We start from the raw sequence: 22,357 nt of genomic DNA, 5'->3' as shown, positions 1-22,357 counted from the left end.
AAAGAAAGAATGGAAAACTGCATTAGAACAACACCAGGGTGAGTAAATGATGACTTCATTTTCATTTTAGGGTGAACTATCCCTTTAAAAACCTCTTCTGGGAGCACTTTTCTGCACATGCACTTTTGCTCTAGAGATGTTATACTCACAAATTAGAGAAATGTGGGATGGTAGAACTAGCTATATTGTGTTGTCCTTTGAAAAACTTCTGCTTTTATTTTCTTCACGTATAAGATATTTTAGACAAAAGCATCTGAATCAATAAAAGAGCTTGAAAAGCTTGAGAAAGGGATATGTATTTGACTCTTTGTGAGGGACACAGTAGAGAAAGTGGAAGGCAGAAACAGAGAGGTTGTTTGGGCAGGATACCAGGTCAGTCAGTAGACAGCTGCAGCACTGGGGGAGATGAAGCCAAACTAGCCTGGACTCAGTGAGGGCACAAAAATCCAGCCCCCCACCCTACAGAGACCAAAGTTTCGGAGCACAGCCAATGAAGGATCCATTTCAGATTTACCCAAACTCTTTAAAGTAGAACAGAGGTCATCGACTGGAAAGGATGAGAACAAAGGGGCATCAATTGGAGGCTTATCATCGTTGCACCTTAACAGACATAAAATATAGTTCCTCTAGAAGGCTTGGCACAGCCACTGAGCAAGAGACAAGTAACATAGACATACAATATCTGCATTACAGAGACTCCAAAAAATATTTGGACATTTAAAATTGTCTGAATGTCATTGCATTAAATAGCAAAATATAAAAACCAAGTGGGATCTGCAAGCCAATGGATGCTTAAACTGGATAAACAAATGGATGTATCATGGCAGTTCTCTATGGAAGCACATTTCTGTTTAAATAGATAAAAAATATAATTGTGACATTATGTCTCTTTATAACATTATATTTCCCAATTTTGGTTTTATATCTCACAATTGTATTATTGTGAATTTATTTAGATTACACTTTATTTCGAGTCTACTTTAGACATTCTACAAAGTAAATCTGCAACTAACTCTCAGAGTATTAGTAGATTGTTAGGTTCAGGTTAGTAGAATAAGTGACATGCATTTGCAAAGTCTGTTGAGGGTCCATCAAAATAAAGTGTTAGCAGGTATTAAGCAGATAGTCTACTAATACTTTCATGACTGCTAGTTGACATGTAGTTGCAAAGTTACTTTTAGTTAGTAGAATGTCTAAAGTGAACTATCGAAACCAAGCGTTATTTATCATTACTGTGACTTTATATTTAAGAATTACAACTTTATATCTCCAAATGTGATGACTTTATATCTTGCAATTGTCTTTTTCACATAGCTATCTCATAATATATTTATATGATGCAATTTGACTATTTTATTTTAACCCCACCTTAATTTTTTAAAGATGGAAATGGTTTCCATTGTTTCCCTCAAGTTCACACAGATTTCCTAACGGAGTAATCATAAGTGTAGGATCACTATATTAATGAACATTCCACTAACGCTTGAAAACCAGTAAGTGTCCAGATACTTTTGTTGCCATTTTGAACATTGTTGTTTTGTCATTTGAATTCTTAGAAATCATGTTTGAACTATATTGCTTTGACTTTTTATATTACGCACTGACATACACATTTTGTTTAATGTGTCTTAAGTGTCCAAATAAGTTTTGAGGCCACTGTAGATGGAGACAACAAACATTTTGACGTCCGATGCTCCGAAAGGAACAACAACAGTTTCTGGATGCTTTCCATGTTACATTGTTCAAGCCGAGATTTACAGGAGCGTTTAGACGACGAGTGCCCGCTGGCTTGGCGCTGTCAAGCGTTTGCAGCTTTAATCTGATCTATTATGCTGATGAGTTTGACTTGGTTCCAGAGCCTTCAGTGGCTTCACACTCACACAGTGAGCTGGCAGCCGACTCCATCACCTGCGCTGGTGAGCACACCGACACTTTGTCACTCAGTCACACCTGATCCGAGTCCAAAAGCGGGTTGTTCACACCAATTCTAGTTCACGTTCTCTCCTCGAGAGTGCCAGAGAACTCCTTTGTCTCTGGAAATTGGTGGAGGTGTGCTTCTCTTCCTTCCTGGGATCCTGCGTGTGTATGTGTGTGCGTGTGTTTGGAAGAGAGGCATGAATGAATTAATGATGTCTAAAGTAAGTAGGGCATGTTATAATGATGAATGTGTGTAAGGTGTGTTCATAGGACAGCAGAGCAGGAAGTAAGTGTGAGAGCGTGGAGCTCAGCTTCAGCCCTGCAGCTTCTAAACTCTAAGAGATATTCTCCAACAAACCCTCTCATATATCATCACGATACACAGTCCCAGCACTCCTCTTCCTCATTCTTATGTGCTCTCACTCCCCCTTCAGCATGCACGCATATTCCCTACAAGATGCTTTAGAATGTTATAGGCCAGACACTGAAGCATAACAAATATTAAAGGGATAGTTCAATCAAAAATGACATAATTTACTCACCCACATCTCGTTCCAAGCCTGTATGCCTTTCTTTCTTCCCTGGAACATGATGAGAAAGGTTTAGCAGCTTGTCCCAGGTGCTCTTTTCGGTCCCAAAATACAAAACAATGGAATTTTATACTAATATTTTAAAAGAATATTAAGAGATATTAGTAAGAGAGTCCTTACTGAAGTCTAAGCCTTACTGCATGATTTCATGAAGTCATTTGGTTTTGGAACAACATTTTAATTTTTGAAGGAACTACTTTAAATGCATGTGTGCACTGAAGTGTCATTATAAATGGAAAATTCAAAGTTTAATAAGATGTTTTTCCAAGATGGCAAAGCTAAAAGGAATACTCTAATCATATATGAATATAAATACACTACAAACACTACCGTTCAAAATACCGATTTTATAAGTTTATGAAATAAATAAAATACTTTTATCCAGCAACAATGCATTCAATTGATTAAAAGTGACAGTAAAGACATTTATGTTACAAAAGTTTCTATTTCTATTGTTTCTATTTAGAATAAATGCTGTTCTTTTGAACAATCTATTCATCAAAGAATCCTGAAAAAAATATATAAATCACAGTTTCCATCACGTGCTGGTGAGCACAACATGATCCAAGTCCAAAAGCAGGTTGGACTTGGATGCATTTGGCTGTATTTATTCAATCAAAAATGCAGAAAAAAAAACTTTTATTTAAAAAAAACCCGATTATTTAAATTAAAAAAAATAATTCTGCATTTTTGATTGAATAAATACAGCCTCTGTGAGCAAAGGAGGCTTCTTTTAAAAACACTTGAACTAAAAAACCTTACTGACCCCAAACTTTTGAACGGAAGGGTAGATTACACTAATTTAAGTGGATGAAACGCTGCTTCAACAGACACAAATAGGCTCTCTCTACACAGTCAATCAAGCCCAGTCAGTCAACCAAATTCCACTCAGTTGAACCCAAGATGATAAAAAGAAGAAAGGTAAGGGATGGAATGTCCCTGAACTGAGAATAAGGTCACTCAGTCACCAGAAACCTCGCAATCTTCTCTCTCTGACTGCAACATGACAAAACATCCAAAGGCAAATCTGCAAACTCAACTACAGGAAATAAACCCCCCCAAAAACAAAAGGAAAACATCCCCCGTCCACGACGGCCATGAAGACAAATCCAATTATTTGTGTCTCATGTTGCAAATTTGTTCTAATGGATGGAATAGGAAAATAAATAAGTGCCTGCGAAAGGAAACAAAGGGATGCGATTTCTAATTAACATGAAAGAGAGACGAAGAGACGTGTTAGTAAACCCATCTTTCATCCTTCTCCTCTCCTCATAGCCGGCACATTTGTTTGTGCCCGAATGTTGTCTTTTAGAGGGAAGCGTGTTTCCGTTTCGCCAGCAAATTAAATGTCAACAGATTTAACATCGGCTCCAATCTCATTTTTTTCTGGAGCGTTTTGTCGATTTTATTGTTCATTAAGCGTTTTTTTTTCTTTAACATTGCTTGCGCTCAAGCGCCTTTATTTGTCACATCTTGGCTTTGAAGATCACAAAGGCCTGGGACAATAATTAGGTTTAGTGTAATTACGAACTGAGCATAATGAAAGAGTTGAAGGGAAATGTCTGGCCCTATCTGCTCACTGCCTCTCTCCGGATAACCATTAATCCCACATTAGCCCTGCACTGTCACTCTAAACAACGGCTTTGAGAAAGATGGTATTATCAGATGACCAGGTCACACACAAATACTGAATTTGATATCAAAGATGTAGGGAGAGGGGAGATCGCTTCAGCTGCTGTGTAAAACACTGATGTTTAGATACTGTAAAGCAAGCTGCCAGCATTTGACCCTAACAACATTAATAATGAGAAAGAAAAAGTCATTTAAACAGAGAACTATAAAGGCCTCACACGAACCTAAACAACCAATATCTGGTTTGCTGTTGTTCAGCTCAAACTAAGTTCAAGAAAGCACATCGTAAACAGCCTTGTAGCATGTTTTTTTTTTTTGCTGTTGTTGTTGTTTTGACAAGAAAACACCTTTTTCGATTAGCTTTATAAATACCCCAGTAACGTACCTGATTTAGGGCTTTTATACACTCCATGCTGTGTGTCAATGAGCGTGTGACAACTGTGCCGCACCTGAAGATCTGCAAGCTCTTTTGGCAGTCTGGAGACAAAAGCTGTTTGCTTCATGTAGAGTATAAAGACACTACAAAAAAAAAGTTTGTTTGTTAGTTTGCTCAAAATTTTTAAACATAGATAGATAGATAGATAGATAGATAGATAGATAGATAGATAGATAGATAGATAGATAGATAGATAGACAGACAGACAGAGAGACAGATAGATAGATAGATAGATAGATAGATAGATAGATAGATAGATAGATAGATAGATAGATAGATAGATAGATAGATAGATAGATAGATAGAGAGACAGACAGACAGACAGACAGACAGACAGACAGACAGATATATAGATAGATAGACAGATAGATAGATAGATAGATAGATAGATAGATAGATAGATAGATAGATAGATAGATAGATAGACACAGACAGACAGACAGACAGACAGACAGACAGACAGATAGATAGATAGATAGAGACAGACACAGACAGACAGACAGACAGACAGACAGACAGATAGATAGATAGATAGATAGATAGATAGATAGATAGATAGATAGATAGATAGATAGATAGATAGATAGATAGATAGATAGATAGATAGATAGATAGATAGACAGACAGATAGATAGATAGATAGACACAGACAGACAGACAGACAGACAGACAGACAGACAGACAGACAGATAGATAGATAGATAGATAGATAGATAGATAGATAGATAGATAGATAGATAGAGACAGACACAGACAGACAGACAGACAGACAGACAGACAGACAGACAGATAGATAGATAGATAGATAGATAGATAGATAGATAGACACAGACAGACAGACAGACAGACAGACAGATAGATAGATAGATAGATAGATAGATAGATAGATAGATAGATAGATAGATAGACACAGACAGACAGACAGACAGAATAGATAGATAGATATATAGATAGATAGACAGACAGACAGACAGACAGACAGAGACAGACACAGACAGACAGACAGACAGACAGACAGACAGACAGACAGACAGACAGACAGATAGATAGATAGATAGATAGATAGATAGATAGATAGATAGATAGATAGATAGATAGATAGACAGAGAGAGAGAGAGAGAGAGACAGACAGACAGACAGACAGACAGACAGACAGACAGACAGATAGACAGATAGATAGATAGATAGATAGATAGATAGATAGATAGATAGATAGATAGATAGATAGATAGATAGATAGATAGCCGCCGTGAAACTGATAAGTAGGGATGCACCGATTGGGAAATTCTGGGCGATACCGATACCGATGTTTAACATAACAACTTGGCCGATGGCCGATGCCGATGTTTTTTCTTTTTGTTATTTATTCTTTTGTGCCACGGAAACATACAAGTCTTTCGGCTCTTGATCACACTATCCTATAGAATGAGCACAAATTCAATCAGACCAATTTATGAAACAAAAACAACCTTTAATGTCACTTTCTGGTTGACATTAGTTATAACCTTATTTATGACAAGTTCTTTTTCAGTGGTTATGAGGAGCAATATGAGAGAGAAATTTGGTAATCATTGTCTGACCCAACAAAAAAACATTATAATATTCATTTTATTTTTCGTGTTCGCATTTATGAGGGAAAAAACAACATGTCAGTTCTCTGTTATGGACGTGAGCGCTCTGAAAGCGGCACTAAAAGACTGCTTTATAACTTTCACAGAGACCTCAAACAGAACAGCTGCCTTTCTTTAAATTGAATTTCGTTTTGAATTAATTATATCTTAATTTTAATCAATGTTTCATGAACCAATTGCCTGGATTTAATAAATAAGAATCAAATATAGCAGAATCATGACATGGAGGCGCCGGCGAGTGAACTGGAGTTCGTCTCATAAATGAACCGAAACTCAGCGTATAATGCACATTCACATTCACAGCGTATTTAGACACATTTAGACGCATTCATAATCATTACTTTTACCGGTTCTTTGTGGCAAGCTTTATGCGCAGTCGTGCGCTTGAGTGCGGCTATATTACATAAACGCTCATTATCCTGTAGGCTATATAAGTAATTAAATTAATATAAAGGGGCGATTTGTCCACGAATGACTTAAATGAACAACTAGCCTACTAGTCGACTAGAAAAAAACTTTTAGTCGGAAGCAGCCCTTATTCCACATTCGAACCAGGCAACAGGACATCTGGGTTGAGTGAGCGACCCTGCGGAATGAATGAGCGGAGCGGAATATTCAGAAATGCGCTCTCCACTTACGAGCTCTGATCGGAACAAACCCGAACCTCACTGTCTGCTGAACTTGCGCAGAAACATCAAAATATAACCAGTTTTTTAAAATGGTTTTTAAAACTACACTATTTTAGCACAAATTATGAGCTTATTGGCGTTTTTTATAATTATTGACAAAATTAGAATATAGTAAAAAAAAAAAAACTTTTTTTTTTTTTTGGAAAGTTTTGGGTGGGCCTGTTGAAAAGTGGAGCCGTGCCTGAGCTACAGGACATCGTCTTTCAAAACATAACCTGCGCGAAAGAGAGAAAAAAAATGAATGCGTCATTGTACCCAGCACTTCTGAAAATGCACTTCCAAATGCGTCTCTGTCCCCAGCACATTTCAAACCAAACTGACGCCCATGTGACATCGGCGAATGTCATTTTTATTTCCCGATGGCCGATGGCCCGTTACCGATGTTCAGCCGATGCATCGGTGCATCCCTACTGATAAGAGTATCAAACTGATCTGTTTACAAACGACTAAATCTCAATTTACAAACAACATCAATGATCCAAATAAATATAATAATGTTATTGTCTGTCTAACAAGTGGCTGCATTTGTCATGTCCTGTTTCAGTGTCTGGACTCTGGATAGACGTGGTGTGTGCACACAGATGAAACTCCAGATGGCGAGTGCAGACCTGTGCAGCGTAATGCAAGAAAGAACAGCCTGGGTGTGTGGACAAGATCCCAAAAAGCTAGATGTGCCACTTCTGCCAGCCTTCCTCAAGACGAGTGAACACTGTCCCAAACATATGATGTGCAAATTACCTTTGACCAGCAGATGAATATAGGGCAATGCCTTTACCCTCTTAACCACATAAGACATAACCACCCAAAGGTTAACTCACAATGTAGTGGGGCACTGGCTGGAAAGACTGAACACTGACGGGTGTTGCAGAACATGAGATCATCTCGAGCTGCCACTGGGAAGAAAATGAGGATTCAGTTAGCTCATTATTGAATAAACAAAATAGACAAAACTAACTGTTATTCTATTTTAGCACTGCAAACGTCATTATGACCAGAATGTACTGCTTTTTGTAAATAACCTTTACCATAACAGTTAATGGTCTAATGAGAGGGTTAATATGTTTAGCTTTAAAACACAGATAACATGAGCCACTATGAAACTATGGACACTAAATACTGCATTTGATTTCATATACGATTTCACTAACTTAAACAGAATAACGTTACAGTTGACAATTTGCAAACAAAATGAGGGCAGTTGATTGAACACGAGAAACAGCATTTGTTATCAATAGTAAATTAGCTTGCCTAATAACAAAGTAGCGTAGCAAACATAGTAGCATTAATAATTAATAATAGTAGCATTAATAATACCATCCATGTAGAGAAGCTTCAGAAAGTCTTTGTGCTAAAAAAAAAACGAAGACGACGGACTCATCTTGTGCGCCATCTTGTGTGAAGAAGACAATACTACTGCTAAAGTCAAATAATTAAATGTGTCAAGGAGATGACAATATTGACAAGCTTTCATACAAGTTTTTTTGTTGTTGTTGTTGCACTGTATCAGGACGTTGAGTACACTTTTAATGGTTAAGTTCTTCACCATATTTGTATTTTTCTATCAGACGTTTCCCGCTTATAAGTGATTGTTTTCTATCTCGCGTGCGCCGTTGCCATGGTGACCAGACGCCTGCCTGCCTGCCTGCTACCCGAGAGCTTTTCAACATGGTAAGTCAAGGTTTCCCGATGTTTTTAAGAAAGAAAAAATGTTAAAGCAACAAAATATAAGTGTTCATATGTGCTATAAAGTCTATGTTCAGTAAATTAATAATGGCTGCTTATTTAATGAAACATAAAAAGCAAAAGCGAAAGTCCCGAGACAAAATGTGAACTTAGCATTGACATATCATGTTAGCAATGCCTGTCTGATTTTATACTCACCTTTGACTTTTTGTCTGTGATGTTTTCCCTTTAATCCATTTATTTCTCATTTGTTCTTCTACAGCCACCAAAGGATGGAAAAGTATGTTGTTGTTGTTTTTTTTGTTGGAAATCTATATTTATAACAGCTTTCAACCTCAAATTAGTTTTATTTTATTAACATTCTAAATGTTTTTTTGTCAGGTAGCAGCTAACGTTAACAGTTAGGCTTGTAGGTGTATTCTTAAAAATAAAATCTGTATAATAACATCTCTTCACTTACTAATTTGTTTTATTAGAAATTGTAAAGTTTTGTAGAACTATAATTGCAGCTATAAACTTTAAGCTGAAAAATTGTTTCATTAAAAAGGAAAGAAATAATTTGCTCACTTTACACAGCATAAATAACTTGCATCTTTTATATCCAGTCTGCAAAAAAGAAAGGAGGAAAAATCAGCAAGGCTGAGAGGGAGAGATTGCAGAGAGAGGCAGATGAACAAAGATTGAGAGAGGAAGGTATATCTGCAGTATAAAAGTAATTTAATTTTAAATTAGTTTTTTGATTGATAACAAATCTGTATACTGCGTTTTGTCCTGTAGAAGAAGCTCGTCTCATTGCTGAACGTGAGGAGAATGAACGGCTGGAGAGGGAGCAGATAGAACAAGAGAAACAACAGCTACTTGAGTTAAAGGTCTGATGAACTTTCATTTGAACATTCACAGTTGTGTTGCAGACATTTACCTGCAGGCTTTAGTGCATATGCAGCTGTCTGTACTGATGGATTGTGTGTGACAAGTTTGGATGTAATGATTGATTGACGCCTGTCAATGTCCACAGGACAGAGAGCGCAGAGAGGACGAGCTGAATGAACTGCGGCACATTCTAGATGAGAATCACTCTGCAGTCACCACGTGGGAATCAGAATGCAGGAACAAAGCTAAGGTAAGACTCATGTAGCTTTATCTCAGGGTAATTCTGAGGCTACTAAAAGTGTGTTACAGGATGATTTGTTTTCTGGTATTTTCTAGTGGGAGCGTTACATGCGTTGCGACGGCAGTCCGGATCCAGCTGTGCAGCCGGAAATCAACTCCTTCATCAGTTTGTGGAGAGAAGACTCTGAAACCCAAATCGAGAAGGTCTTGGAAAACTGTGCTCTGGCTCTTCAGGTGAGACCAGCTCTCTGGATCTGTTGTTTTCATGTTTTCAAGTCCATTATTGATGACTAAGGTGATCCTGGTAAGTCGAAGATCGCTATTATTGATCATTTTAGTATTAAATTTGACACATAACTCATACCTCTGTGCTAGGGTCATGAGTGATACCTCAAATCATGTTAATTGTTAAGGATCCAATGTTTTATTTCCTTCTGGGGAATGATAAAAAAAGCTGATGAAATGTCAGACGTAAGGGCCGTTCACAACAAGGATGCAGAGGTGGCCTTTGCAATTCGGAGGCCCATTCCAAAGAAACAGTTGGAGGCCCCCCATCATTCAGTCAAACAATTTATTAAAAACACGTAACAAAAACAGACTATGTTCTAAGACTAAAATAAAAGTCACCTAACATTAACTTCTTGTTTATTGAACTGTTGTATGAAATCAATAGGCTATCACATTTCACAATTGTGCTGATATTCGAGAAAACAGCACTCTATAGCCTATCCTGAACTCATACAAGTACACAAGAACGCCAGGCAGTACAAATTTTAACATGTAGTACACAACATGTTGATGATGCATTCAATGTACAATGCAGAAACAATGTACAAACAGTGTTGTATTTGAACTGTCTGGAGTTCCATAGCAGTGGAATGAAATAAATGCAAGGTCTATACACAAGTTTTTTAAAACTTACTTTAACTTAAGCGTCGCATTTTTTAGAATGTAGCGTCATGAGCGAGAGACATGAAAGCAATGGAACAATCAAACATGGAAAACAATGGAAAAGCAGCACAGTGGAATGCAAAAACGTGTTATGTGTGAATGGCCCCTTAAAAAAAGAGAATGTTATTGTCTATTGGTGTGGATCCTGGTTATCGTGATAGCAATCTTTATAGTTATCATTCTTTGGCCTATACTGTACATTGAAACATGGGTATTTAGAGACCACAATGTAAGGGTGGGTTTTTTTTGACTCACGCCATTAAGCAACTCACTTAACCACACAATCAACCACATTGCCCTGGCAACATTGTAGCATTATGGTGGTGAGTTTGCACAGGCATGTTTTCTTCAGAAAATCTAAAACAATTTCTCTTGTACAGTTGATAGACGAACTGGACTTCCTCTTGAGTGAGGGTCCTGAGCCAAGCACTGCTCAACAGTATCGCGAAACAGTCCTTTGTCTACAGAGTATCAACCTCTCCAAACTCAACCAGGCCACTGAGGAGCTACTTAAGGTGTGAGTTCTTCTAAGATGTTCCCATGCAGCTTACTTCTATTTCAACACATATTGGATATAATATGTGTTTTGCTTCCCGTCCAGTTTGCAAATTCTAGTTCTGACATTGAGAGTGGCAACATGCAGACTGTAGTCCAGGACGACAATATTACTCTTTGTCTGTGGGCCAACCTCAACAAAAATCCAAGGTTTGTCAGTCTTCGTGGTGAAATTTAGGCACTATTGTAGGATAAAGGAAATACTTGACAATCCATGTTTCCAGGTTTAAAGGTTACCGGTTCGAGGAGGTGGGTCTGGGTTTCGAGCTGCCGAAGCCTCTGGCTTTGAGTGACATCGCTGTTCGGATCCTTCACACACGCTATGATCACCTGTCCCACCACAGCGAGCGTGAACAGGTCCAGAGAAGGAGATCCATGATGGAGGGCTTTCTCACTGGAGGGCCATCTGAGAGTGCTGCAGAGGTGCAAGATGGGAAGATAGAGGGAGAGGGAGATGAGGGAGAAAGCTCAAAGCAGGTGGAGGAAGAGAGCCGTTCAGTCAGATCAGAGAGCAGGAAGAGGGTGAGTGAGGCTTTGATCATGTGCACACTATGTACTTGTTTTCTAGTGGATTCTGTCGCTGACAATATTAATGTGTGTCCATGTGTCAGAGTGCTGTGAGTGTGATCTCATCTAAGGAGGGGAGGAAGAGCTCTTCAATCAAGCTGTTAGAGGAAGGAGAAAGTCAGATGGAGGGAATCGCTACAAGTTTAGAAGCTGGTTTGGTCCCTTCCATTTATCGTCTTTCACTTCCTGATTTTCCTCATTTTTTTCCTTCTTTCTTTATATGAGGATGAAATCTTTATCACGTAAAAACAAAATATATAATTTGTTTTAGTTAACTATGATAATTTGTAAAATACCACCAATACTTTAAATTATAAATTGGATTGTTCCATATTTGAAAAAATGTATTTAAAGCTCCTGTATAATGGTAAAAATATGCACATCAGAATTATAATAATAACATTAATGGGCCAAATGCAGTGTGTTTAATATTATCAGACATGCCAATTAACTGGCAGAATATATATATATATATTTGTGGTTATTATTAATTATTATGTATATGGACACTGCTACCACGATTTTATAAAAGCAATAAACCACTGAAGGATGTTACATCATAGTCTACCTCACAAAAGCATGAACTGTACGTGACTGCGTGAGTTCGACTTGAGATCTATATTAATATGTACATATTATAGTTGCTATGTTGCTTTGCATACAAAGCCTTAGTTACACTACGGAACTGTATTAAGTGGCAAATTATGTTTTTTTCTAATTATTAATATTATTTAACTATGCTTTGCATGGCACCTAAAAACACAGCTTATTTGTACTTGGGTATTAAAATTTTACCCAATAAAAATGTCAAATTATTTTGATGTTAGGATGATATCCAATAAATCATTGGTCAAAATGCTATACTACTTTTAATTAAATAAAAATAAAAACATACTGCAAGTTAATTTAGGCATCACAACATTATAACAAAGTATGATGATGGAATTTAATTTTGAGATCTGCTAAAGATTACAGTGTGTTATTAAACTAATCTTTATTAAATTGTCTCTAGATCAAAATGGCTCCAACCCATCACAAGCTGAACTGGTGTCTGACAGTGCTGACATACATATAGTGGATCTGCAACAGTTCACACCCTTGGGCGGAGTCTTCTACTTTGATGTCTTCCATCTACCACCCCAGTCTCATATAGTGAAGGGCTGGGAAATGAGAGAGGTACATCTTGGGATGTAATCAGGGACACTCACTGCAAGAGATCATAGAAAGTAATTTGCATTAATAATCATTTGCTGTTGTGCTTCCTCATAGTTGTTAGAGACCGGTCTCCAGGTGTTCCCCTATCCCACAGAGCAGAGCTCTACCTCAGTGAGGCTGGATGAACACAGTAGCACTGCTGTCTCATTGCCTGTAGAGGTCACCGTCGCTCTGCCTGACTCCATAATGTTTCTGGAGGGTCCACAAGTGGCACGCTGGGATCCCATCGGTGAACAATTCACACCACACGTACAGTATATGCAACAATAGATTTTATATTGTATACATTCATATCTTAGTACAGTATTTTACCTCATGCTTGTTATTGGTCACCGTTTTCTGCAGGCCAACACTGGCGGACGGACTGCATCTCTGAGACAAATTATGACGCAGAGACCCGCAGCATTTCCTTTCAGATGAATGCATTCTATGCCTTCACATTACTGCAAGAGTCTTACGCTAATATGCCTTTCCAGTCATGGGAGCTGAGGCCTCTGGGCCAAGACTCAGCATTGTTCACAATCACTGGAGCTCTTACTGAAGTCAGCATCACCATCAAGGCAAGAGAGGCCCTGTTCAAACATATCCAAGATATATAAAAACGTGTGCCAAATTCTTAGAAATGTACTCGTTGGTTTCAACTTAAAATTGTTTAAAACAAGACAAAACAAGCATTAAATAAGTTATAACAACTACAAATCAAGATATTTCTTAGTATTTAGTTATTTTTAGAACAAATATACATCTTTCTAGTTATCCATATTTCTAAAATATTTTATTGGGTAGAAATTGTGAGAGGGTCCTTCAAATATTGTTGTGGAAAATGGGGGGCACTTATTTTATATTTTCATCAAATATTTAAACTTTTTAAAAAAATGTCCCTTACCCGTATCTGCATGTTGATTCTACTACTTGAATTTGATTTGGAGGACAAAGTGTTTCAAATATTAACAAGCAAAATAGTTTTATTAAAATACATGCTTGTCACAGATGTTACATGACACATAATTACTCCATGTATGAATTATATTTTTAATGTATTTTTGAATATATCAATAGACAACAGAAAAAAAGCATCCTGTCATTGAGACATTTAATTTAGCTAAGCCTTCATTTCAAGGCCATATTGTTTTCGATACATACTGAAGGCCCAAAAAAATTACCGCCACTGATCAATAGCTTTTTTGTTTCTCAGGGTAAGCAGTGTATGCTGCAAATGGAGGAGACAAAAGACCTGGATCATATTCTAGGGAAGTGGATGAGCCCCTCAGAACTGCAGAAGGCCATGAGGAGAGCTGGGATCAATATATTTGTGAACGAGTATTCAGACAAGTACGTCAGCATCAACTCAAAGGTAACAAAAGGGCTGAATTGCCTTGGAGCCAATTCAATAATTAACTGTTAAATAGACCAGTTACAGAAACCCAGCTTTGAGCTTTTTTTTATACATTTTCTCATTTTTAGGACCCATTAATAGAGCACACAGTGTATGAACAGATGGCCCTAATGTCCTCAGCCGTGGCTTTTTCCTGGAGCCGCTGGAACACACAATGCGGACAAGAGCACCTTGTTCTTCAGGTATGTCATGCACTCCTATAAACAGACTGAAGCCCTGTTAAACTACGGTATATGTTATTTTTAAGCAGGCAGTACCTCTGACCTCTAACCTTTTGACTCTGGTAGGCGTGTGAACAGCTGGAAGCGGTGCCAGTGGCTGAGGAGATGTGGTCTCTTTACTTGCTAGGTGCTCAGAGGAACCAGCATCTCAAGATGAAGGAGCATGACAACAGTTTCTCTGCTGAACTGGCCGAGGGCAGCGAGTTCCACTCCACCTTTCTGCACATGCTCAGACAGGACATGAGCATCGAGGGACAAGCTAGAGTCCGTCAGTCTCACTATCTCTACACAGACACCATACAAAGGCTCCTGTGTGCAACACGTGTCCTCACATATTCCTGAGATTAGAAAGCATACACATCCAGAAACAGGCAACACACATACACACCAATATCTAAAACATTTGACACCTGTTTTGAACTTGTGATAGTCATTGCAATATGTTGAGGATATGAAATTACACCCAGCATACTTCTCTTTATAACCAGCAAGTGGAGCCAAATGATCTTGAATTTTTCTGATACCAGCAAAAATATTAAGAAATATGTAAAAGAAATAAATATAAGATCTCAGAGCACTGACCACTGGGCTAAATCATTGACGTTGAGGAAATGTTTATAGTGCCAGAATATTAACTCGCATGTGAATCTCATCAAATCTGACCTGTCCAGGTTTCCCCTATAATAAAGTTAATTTTAAATAAAGAATTTACAAATAAAGGAGATAAAGTAATTAAATTCTGAAGGGGCATTAAGATATTTTTAGCAGTGTGAATATACACTGAACAAAATTACTTTTGTTTTTGCCCCCATTTTTCATGAGCTGAACTCAAAGATCTAAGACTTTTTCTATGTACACAAAAGGCCTATTTCTCTCAAATATTGTTCACAAATCTGTCTAAATCAGTGTTAGTGAGCACTTCTCCTTTGCAGAGACAATCCATTCACCTCACAGGTCTGGCATATCAAGATGCTGATTAGACAGCATGATTATTGCACAGGTGTGCCTTAGGCTGGCCACAATAAAAGGCCACTCTAAAATATGCAGTTTTACTGAAAATCAGGTTGTTGATTGTGGCCTACATACATTTATATTATATTATATTATATTATATTATATTAACTTAAATGCTTAATTCTTACAGGAATATGGTCACAATGCAAAAACATCCTTAAAAACAAGTTTCATAAATATAATATTTTATATTTAATAAAATATATATATTATATCTTAGATACAACATCTTTTGATTTGGGGGCTGAAACATGACTGACATGTTTTGGTGAGATTTATAGATTGTTATACTCATGTTGAATTATGTACTATTTGTAGGACATACAACAAGTAGGACATACCCAAACGTGAGTATTACATGTAACAGACTGACTGAAGCCTCATGATCCATTTAGCTTGTTTTCCTGCAATAAATAGTGCTATAATTTGGATCAGTTTCTTTTATTGTGCAAAGTTTCTCTCCCCCCCTCTTTGGAACATACAAAAGTGAACATTAAACAAACACCAAACCAACAGCTTAATAAAGTTAAAAATGATGTGTTTGTAACAGTTAATAATATGGGGTAAACAATCTACTGCATAAAACTGTAAAACAATAAGTTAACAAAAAGAAAAAAATATTTTTTTAAAATCTCAATACTCTTTCAAACTTCCCATAAAAATACACTGATCAATTTTAAAATGTTTAAAAAAAAAAAAGTCACCCTTTTCGGCCAATCTATATATGATGTTCGACATTCACACTGTTGCAGTCTGCTCATCTCACTCCAAACCAAATATTCACTGTGTGATTGGCTGGCACTGAGTGTCTCATATAAATGCCTACAACATACGTGGCCAACACAACGGTTTGTGTACACAGCATCCAGGCAGTCTGCAGTTTTCAGTGCATCTCTCTCAAGACGCCCACATTTCTCTTTACCTTCAGTAAGTAATGATCATAAAGAGTTCTGTTAGAAGGACAGGCAGCAGTGCTGCATCACAGCTAGTGTAGCCGGAGGAGTTTCTGAATGTCAGGACCGGCTACTCCAGCCTTGCCGATGCCCAGGTGTCACACAGGGGGCTGGGCGTTGTGCCTCAGCCCAGTATAGGGCCACAGAAGCTGCTGGATGGTCATCCAGGAGTCCCCGGTGCCCACAGGTGCTGCATCTACTGCAGGCTGTAACATCAGGCTTGCCAAGAGGGCCAGTAGAACAGCTAGCACTACAAACAAGGCCACCCAAATCCAAATGCCCCTGGTGCCTCTGGACACTGCAGGCCGCCCCTCTATCAGACTGGGTGGAGCTTGATCTGTTGGGCTGGGGCTGGGACTGGGATGGAGAGTGAAAGAAATGTTTAAAGAAAAGTACAAAGGCATACCTTCAACAAAAAGAAGCAAGGCGTTTTCTTATGCTAAACCAGGCAAGTGAAATGTTCATGGTATTGTAATTAGCTGCAGAACACCTTATACAGTAGATATCTTTAGGCCAGTAAGATGCTCTGTACAAGCAATGACTTGGCAATGAACAGCAACCATTTCATTCATTAGTAATCAATAACACATGAAATTGAGCTGCTTTAGCTAGAAGCGTTTACATACACATACTTGTACAGAGTATGTTCTGAGCCTTATTATTAGAAAATGTACAAAGCAGGTCATAAAAAGAAAAAAAGTCAGTCTGAATGGGTGAGACGGTTGAGGCGACCTGAAGAGAATAAGTTGAACATTTAAAGGAATGTGAAAACCGACAGCTGTTGCTGAAAGCAATGTTTTACCAAGCACATGATAAACAAGATAAATATGAATGTTCTGTGATAGACCGATACTTATAAAAGGTCAGACCGGGTAGTCTGCCAACACTTTAACATGTTGAGGTCAGCCAATAATTGACTGGCTGATTAAAGGAGAAGTTCCTTTCTGTTCAGCAGAAGAAAGAAATTCATACAGGTTTGAAACAACATGAGGGTGAGTACATTTTCAGAATTTTCATTTTAAAGTGAACTTCTCCTTTAACAGAAGCAGCCAGAGTTTCAAAATATACCAGCTAGGTCAAAGTGTTTTATTTTATTGCTTTTCATATTTTTATATTATATATACACACACTACAGTTAAAAAGTTTGGAGTATCTTATGCTCACAAAGATCAAATATATAGTAAAAATAGTAAGATTGTAAAATATTATTACAATTTAAAATAACTTTTCTATTTTAACATATTAGATGCAATTTATTCCTGTGATCAAAGTTGTATTTTTTTAGCATCATTACTCCAGTCTTCAGTGTCACATGATCCAACAAAAATCAATCTAATATGCTGCACTGATGCCCAAGAGACATTTCTTATTATCAATTTTGAAACCAGTTGTGCTGATTAATATTTTTGTGAAAATCAAGTTCAAAAGTAACAATTTATTTGAAATAGAAATCTTTTTAACATTATAAGATCATGTTTTACTGTCATTTTAATGCATCTTTGATGAATTAAAAAAAAATATACAGTATATTTCTTTTAAAAACAAATAAAAAAAATCTTACTGACCCCAAACTTTTGAACAGTAGTATACATACAAAAATATATCCATCCTTATCTCTAATTATCGGTCTACCACTCATCCTGTTTTCAAGAAAATACCCCAGAGAACGTCAGCACACAACTGTGGGATCAAAGTACACTGGCAAATTTGCAAATGCCCACAACTGTCCACCAAATATTTTCAAGAACTTTGTCTTCTCTCTGAAACCACAGGTTGGCTGATTAGATTACTTGCTGCAAACCGAAGCAGAAGACATGCAGTGTATAATGTGTGTTAAAGATATATGCAAAGCTAACGAACATTACGGGTGTCCAGCGTCCATTCAGAACATGAAGTTACTTTCCTAGCTTACTTGTAAGAGCAAAAGGCAGTGACATTATTGACAGAAAACCCTCAATTTGTAGTAGATAATGCCTGGATGCTGAAGCAGAGAAATAATGGATGCGGAAGATACACTAACGTCTTAGTTGGCATTATGAAGGAGGTGATTTTAATGCCTAGTTCTGTTAGGCTAGACCTTCTGTCCACTTTTTCCTCTTTCTGCTCCTCCTCCGAGTGAGAGTCTGTTTCATATCCATACCTGTGCAAAGTTTACACTGTACTGACCCATCTTGGCTCAAGGTCTCCATTGTGGGTCTGCATGACAACTTTTCGATGGCACATTTGCTTTATGATTTTAACATGAAATCGCTGCAAAAGACGAACGGTACACAACAGTTCTTCACGCGTGACCTTACCTATTCATCAGAGTGGGCTCGTCAATGTCGGCCCAAGTACCAGAGCTAACGAAGCGCTTTAGAGGTGGCCTCTTGGCTGTCATGATCCTGTAAAGCGGTTGACACACAGCCATGACATCCTTTCTCGCAGTGCAAAGAAGTGCAGAAGTTTATAAAAACAATCGGCATGCAACTCCAGTAGAGGTCATGGGTTCGATTTCCAGAGAACATACTGATAAGTGTATAATTTCAATGCACTTTAGGTAGCTTTCAATAAAAGTGTCTGCCAAATGAATAATTGTTGCTCTGAGAAGTCTTGGATCACATTAACCCTTGTTTTGGGGGACTAAGTTAAAGGCTGTTGTGTTGTGTGGACCATGCAATCTCAAAAACAGCATCTGTACACTTACCATGGTGACCGACGAGAAAGTCTCTCGACCTCAGCCTCTGCCATGTCTTTGGGCTGTGAATTAGAAACCACTGTTTATTCAGATGTTCCACTTCTCTCTAACAAAAGCATCTCAAAAGCACTGGACTACCCACCATGTCAAAATGAGTCTGTCCTCCAACGCTGCGGGGAATGGTAGCTATACTGATGCGTCGGCTAGTGGTCTAGGGACAAAACACAAATATCAGTAAACTCTGCAAGCTGATCCATGATTTTAACATGGTGTGTTTTGTTCTAAGACTCACTTTGAACATGTTTGAGGCTGACTGCTTCTTGTTTCTAAAATCATCTGCAAGTATAAAATAAATCCCATGTGACACAAAAGAGACTGGTATTATTACTGGTATTTTTTTTAATTCTAATTATTTTGTAGTGACTAACCCCTCTCAGAGGACCCAAATGGCCTCTCGTTCGGCGTGAGGTTCTCCCTGAGCTCCAACAGTTCTGCATGCTCCTTGGTGTACATCCTCCTCAAATTCTCCACATGCTGAATCATCACCTCCACCGTTTTACCCACTCTGGTCTCCTATACATGCAAGGAAGCCGAGAGGTAAACAAGCAAGCTTCTTTGCTATCTTTGTCTTTTGTGGGCTACTTCAGCACTCTGAAAAGCCATAGTAAACACACAAACCTGATGAATGGCCCCAAGCATCTCTGAACGGCTAGACACTCTGGTCATGGACTGGATGAGGATCTCAAGGTTCGTCTGCAGACGATGAATGATCTCCATGGACTGGTTATCCTCCTCACACCGTGGGATCAGGGCCTATAAAACAAAACACAGTGTAATAGTCAAACTACTTCAAACAGGAATTTAGATCAAATTTGGGAAGAAATTACATTTCCATAATAATTTTCTGTTGTGAGCTGAAAATTCATTGTGCTGAGCAGAAGACTATTTGCTAACATTGACAAAATAGACTGCCTCTAAATGTATTTTCTAAAGAATAAAAATGATTTTATGCCTGCAGAAAAAGGACAAAATGACAGACCTGCAGTAGACCTTTACAACTGTTCACTTCCTTGCGGACATTCTCCTCGGCCAGGTCCCGTGAGCGTTCCTCCAGGCGTAGCCTCTTCTCCAGGGTGAAGATGTCACATTTGAAGCCCAGAGAGAGACGGTGGAACTCCGCCTGGAGGAGAGCACACAGTAAACTCTTTAAAAACCGTTTATGCTTTTGCAAATATTTTTGCTTATTCACTAGATTAGAATGTAGATCAGGTCTGTTTAAAACATACAGTGCTAAGTTTAGACACCCATGCTAAAGTTGACTAAAAAGAGGAATAAAAAAATCATCTTTTGGAAATGGAACTTTTATTAATTAAAAAAATTAGGAAAAATCCAACCTTTAAGGACACCAATTTTCTTTGTGAATGAATAATGTATCGTAAATAAATAAATGTTCTTCCTTAAAATACAGGGTGTATAAGTCTGGACACCCCTATGTTAAATTCCCATAGAGGCAGGCAGATTTTTATTTTTAAAGGCCAGTTACTTCGTGGATCCAGGATACTATGCATCCTGATAAAGTTCCCTTGGCCTTTGGAATTAAAATAGCCCCACATCATCACATAGCCTTCACCATACCTAGAGATTGGCATGGTTTTATTTCAGTTAGCCTAATAGCTGGTTTGATTTGCATTGAGAGATGATCTTATGGAAAGTACTCCATGCCAATCTCTAGGTATGGTGAAGGCTATGTGATGAATATTTTATGTGGGTCTAGTTATGAGCTACCAATGTAAATTAAGATACAAAAATACCAACATAACTGCCATTTGATCTGAAGTCATCAATAATTACTATTATGTATTTGTTAATGTGTAGCTGTCGGCATATTCTCTAAGGTATATTATTTAACACTTTATTTAAAAAAAAAAAATATATATATATATATATATATTTTTTTTTTTTCACACTCTACACATTGACATGGGACTGGATAAAATAAAAAAAACACCTTACCTCAATTTCTTTGTCACTTGTCAACAGGCTGCAGATGAAATGCACATTTCAGATTAATGGGAACATGAATATGTCAAGTGAATCATGCTTGAATCAGATTAAAAATGTATGGATATCAATTCAGTACACAAAGCATCATAACCTGTTCTTGTCATCTTTGGTGGAATCGCTGGCATTTTCAGAGATGACAGATGTGTCACCTGAGGGCGGAGAAGGAGATTGACATTGAGGAAAGACAAGATAATATCTTAAGTAGAACTGGATGAGAAATATAGTTTATCTACAAGCACCTTTTTCTGTGGCCAATGAAGGCTCATCGTCCTCCTGAGCTTTTTGTTCCTCAATGGCTTCCATACTGCGCACTTCCTGTAAGAGGACCATTTAGGCATGTCAACTTCAGCACATTTACTACAGTAGTTTACACTGGGTATCAGATGGCATCCTATAAATGTTGATTAATAAGATCACAAACCTCTTGTGTAATTAAAAGTATTTCATCAAAGTATCTGGAACAGCAGGTAGGACTGCATTCAGACTATATTTTGTTTATTTAAATACATGCTGCTGAGAGTGGCTCTTACCTTCTTGAGCTTGTTCCTTAGAGTCGAGGGGTCTTTTTTGGAGCCTTGTACATCAGGAACTGTGGGAAGATTTCCTTCACTGGCAGCGGAGCCAAAGGTCATGTCTTTTGCTTTTTCAGAAGGACCCTTTGATGAGTCAGGTGAGGCTGTTGAGTTTGATTCAGATGTGACCACTGTCCTTTTACTGTCTGTCTTGTCTAAAAAAGAATAAAGAAAGGAGAAGGGACATTTATCATTAATTGTATCATTTAGAGACATTGAGAGACATTGAGAGAGAGAGAGAGAGAGAGAGAGAGAGAGAGCGAGCGAGCGAGAGAGAGAGAGCGAGAGAGAGCGAGAGAGAGAGAGCGAGAGAGAGCGAGAGAGAGCGAGAGAGAGCGAGAGAGAGCGAGAGAGAGAGAGAGAGAGAGAGAGAGAGCGAGAGAGAGAGAGAGAGAGAGAGAGAGAGAGAGAGAGAGAGAGAGAGAGAGAGAGAGAGCGAGAGAGAGAGAGCGAGAGAGAGAGAGCGAGAGAGAGCGAGAGAGAG

General features: G+C 38.0%; 2 protein-coding genes across 7 annotated transcripts in view; one reads left to right on the top strand and one right to left on the bottom strand.

The window, feature by feature from the left end:
* The first annotated feature begins 8,549 nt into the window (after positions 1-8,549).
* On the top strand, positions 8,550-15,701 carry dnai7 (dynein axonemal intermediate chain 7). The gene is made up of 16 exons (XM_084110591.1): positions 8,550-8,563; positions 8,841-8,858; positions 9,184-9,271; positions 9,356-9,447; positions 9,594-9,698; positions 9,785-9,922; positions 11,020-11,154; positions 11,241-11,344; positions 11,419-11,716; positions 11,806-11,914; positions 12,774-12,937; positions 13,031-13,205; positions 13,322-13,536; positions 14,172-14,330; positions 14,441-14,554; positions 14,660-15,701. Exons 1-16 carry the CDS (start codon positions 8,561-8,563, stop codon positions 14,933-14,935), a joined length of 2,193 nt encoding a protein of 730 aa, XP_083966717.1. The 5' UTR covers positions 8,550-8,560; the 3' UTR covers positions 14,936-15,701.
* A 331-nt stretch (positions 15,702-16,032) lies between these two features.
* The window catches only part of lrmp (lymphoid-restricted membrane protein), a 24,763-nt gene continuing 18,438 nt past the window's right edge, over positions 16,033-22,357 (bottom strand). For 2 of the 6 annotated variants that reach the window (XM_084110585.1, XM_084110586.1), the window contains 13 exons: positions 21,832-22,028; positions 21,541-21,616; positions 21,393-21,450; positions 21,251-21,278; positions 20,277-20,417; positions 19,916-20,050; positions 19,666-19,810; positions 19,530-19,573; positions 19,380-19,448; positions 19,247-19,299; positions 18,858-18,944; positions 18,581-18,700; positions 16,033-16,917 (listed from right to left, as the gene is read on the bottom strand). In XM_084110585.1, coding sequence (XP_083966711.1) covers positions 16,659-16,917; positions 18,581-18,700; positions 18,858-18,944; positions 19,247-19,299; positions 19,380-19,448; positions 19,530-19,573; positions 19,666-19,810; positions 19,916-20,050; positions 20,277-20,417; positions 21,251-21,278; positions 21,393-21,450; positions 21,541-21,616; positions 21,832-22,028 — 1,412 coding nt within the window. In that variant the 3' untranslated portion in view covers positions 16,033-16,658. The remainder of the gene's footprint in view (positions 16,918-18,580; positions 18,701-18,857; positions 18,945-19,246; positions 19,300-19,379; positions 19,449-19,529; positions 19,574-19,665; positions 19,811-19,915; positions 20,051-20,276; positions 20,418-21,250; positions 21,279-21,392; positions 21,451-21,540; positions 21,617-21,831; positions 22,029-22,357) is intronic. The other 4 variants (XM_084110589.1, XM_084110587.1, XM_084110590.1 and 1 more) reach the window with 2 other exon arrangements.

Source organism: Abramis brama (assembly GCF_963993115.1).
Source record: "Abramis brama genome assembly, chromosome: 4".
Classification (NCBI taxonomy): Eukaryota; Metazoa; Chordata; class Actinopteri; order Cypriniformes; family Leuciscidae; genus Abramis; species Abramis brama.
Note: the sequence above shows the minus strand (reverse complement) of the source record. Positions and strands in the feature narration are given on the sequence as shown.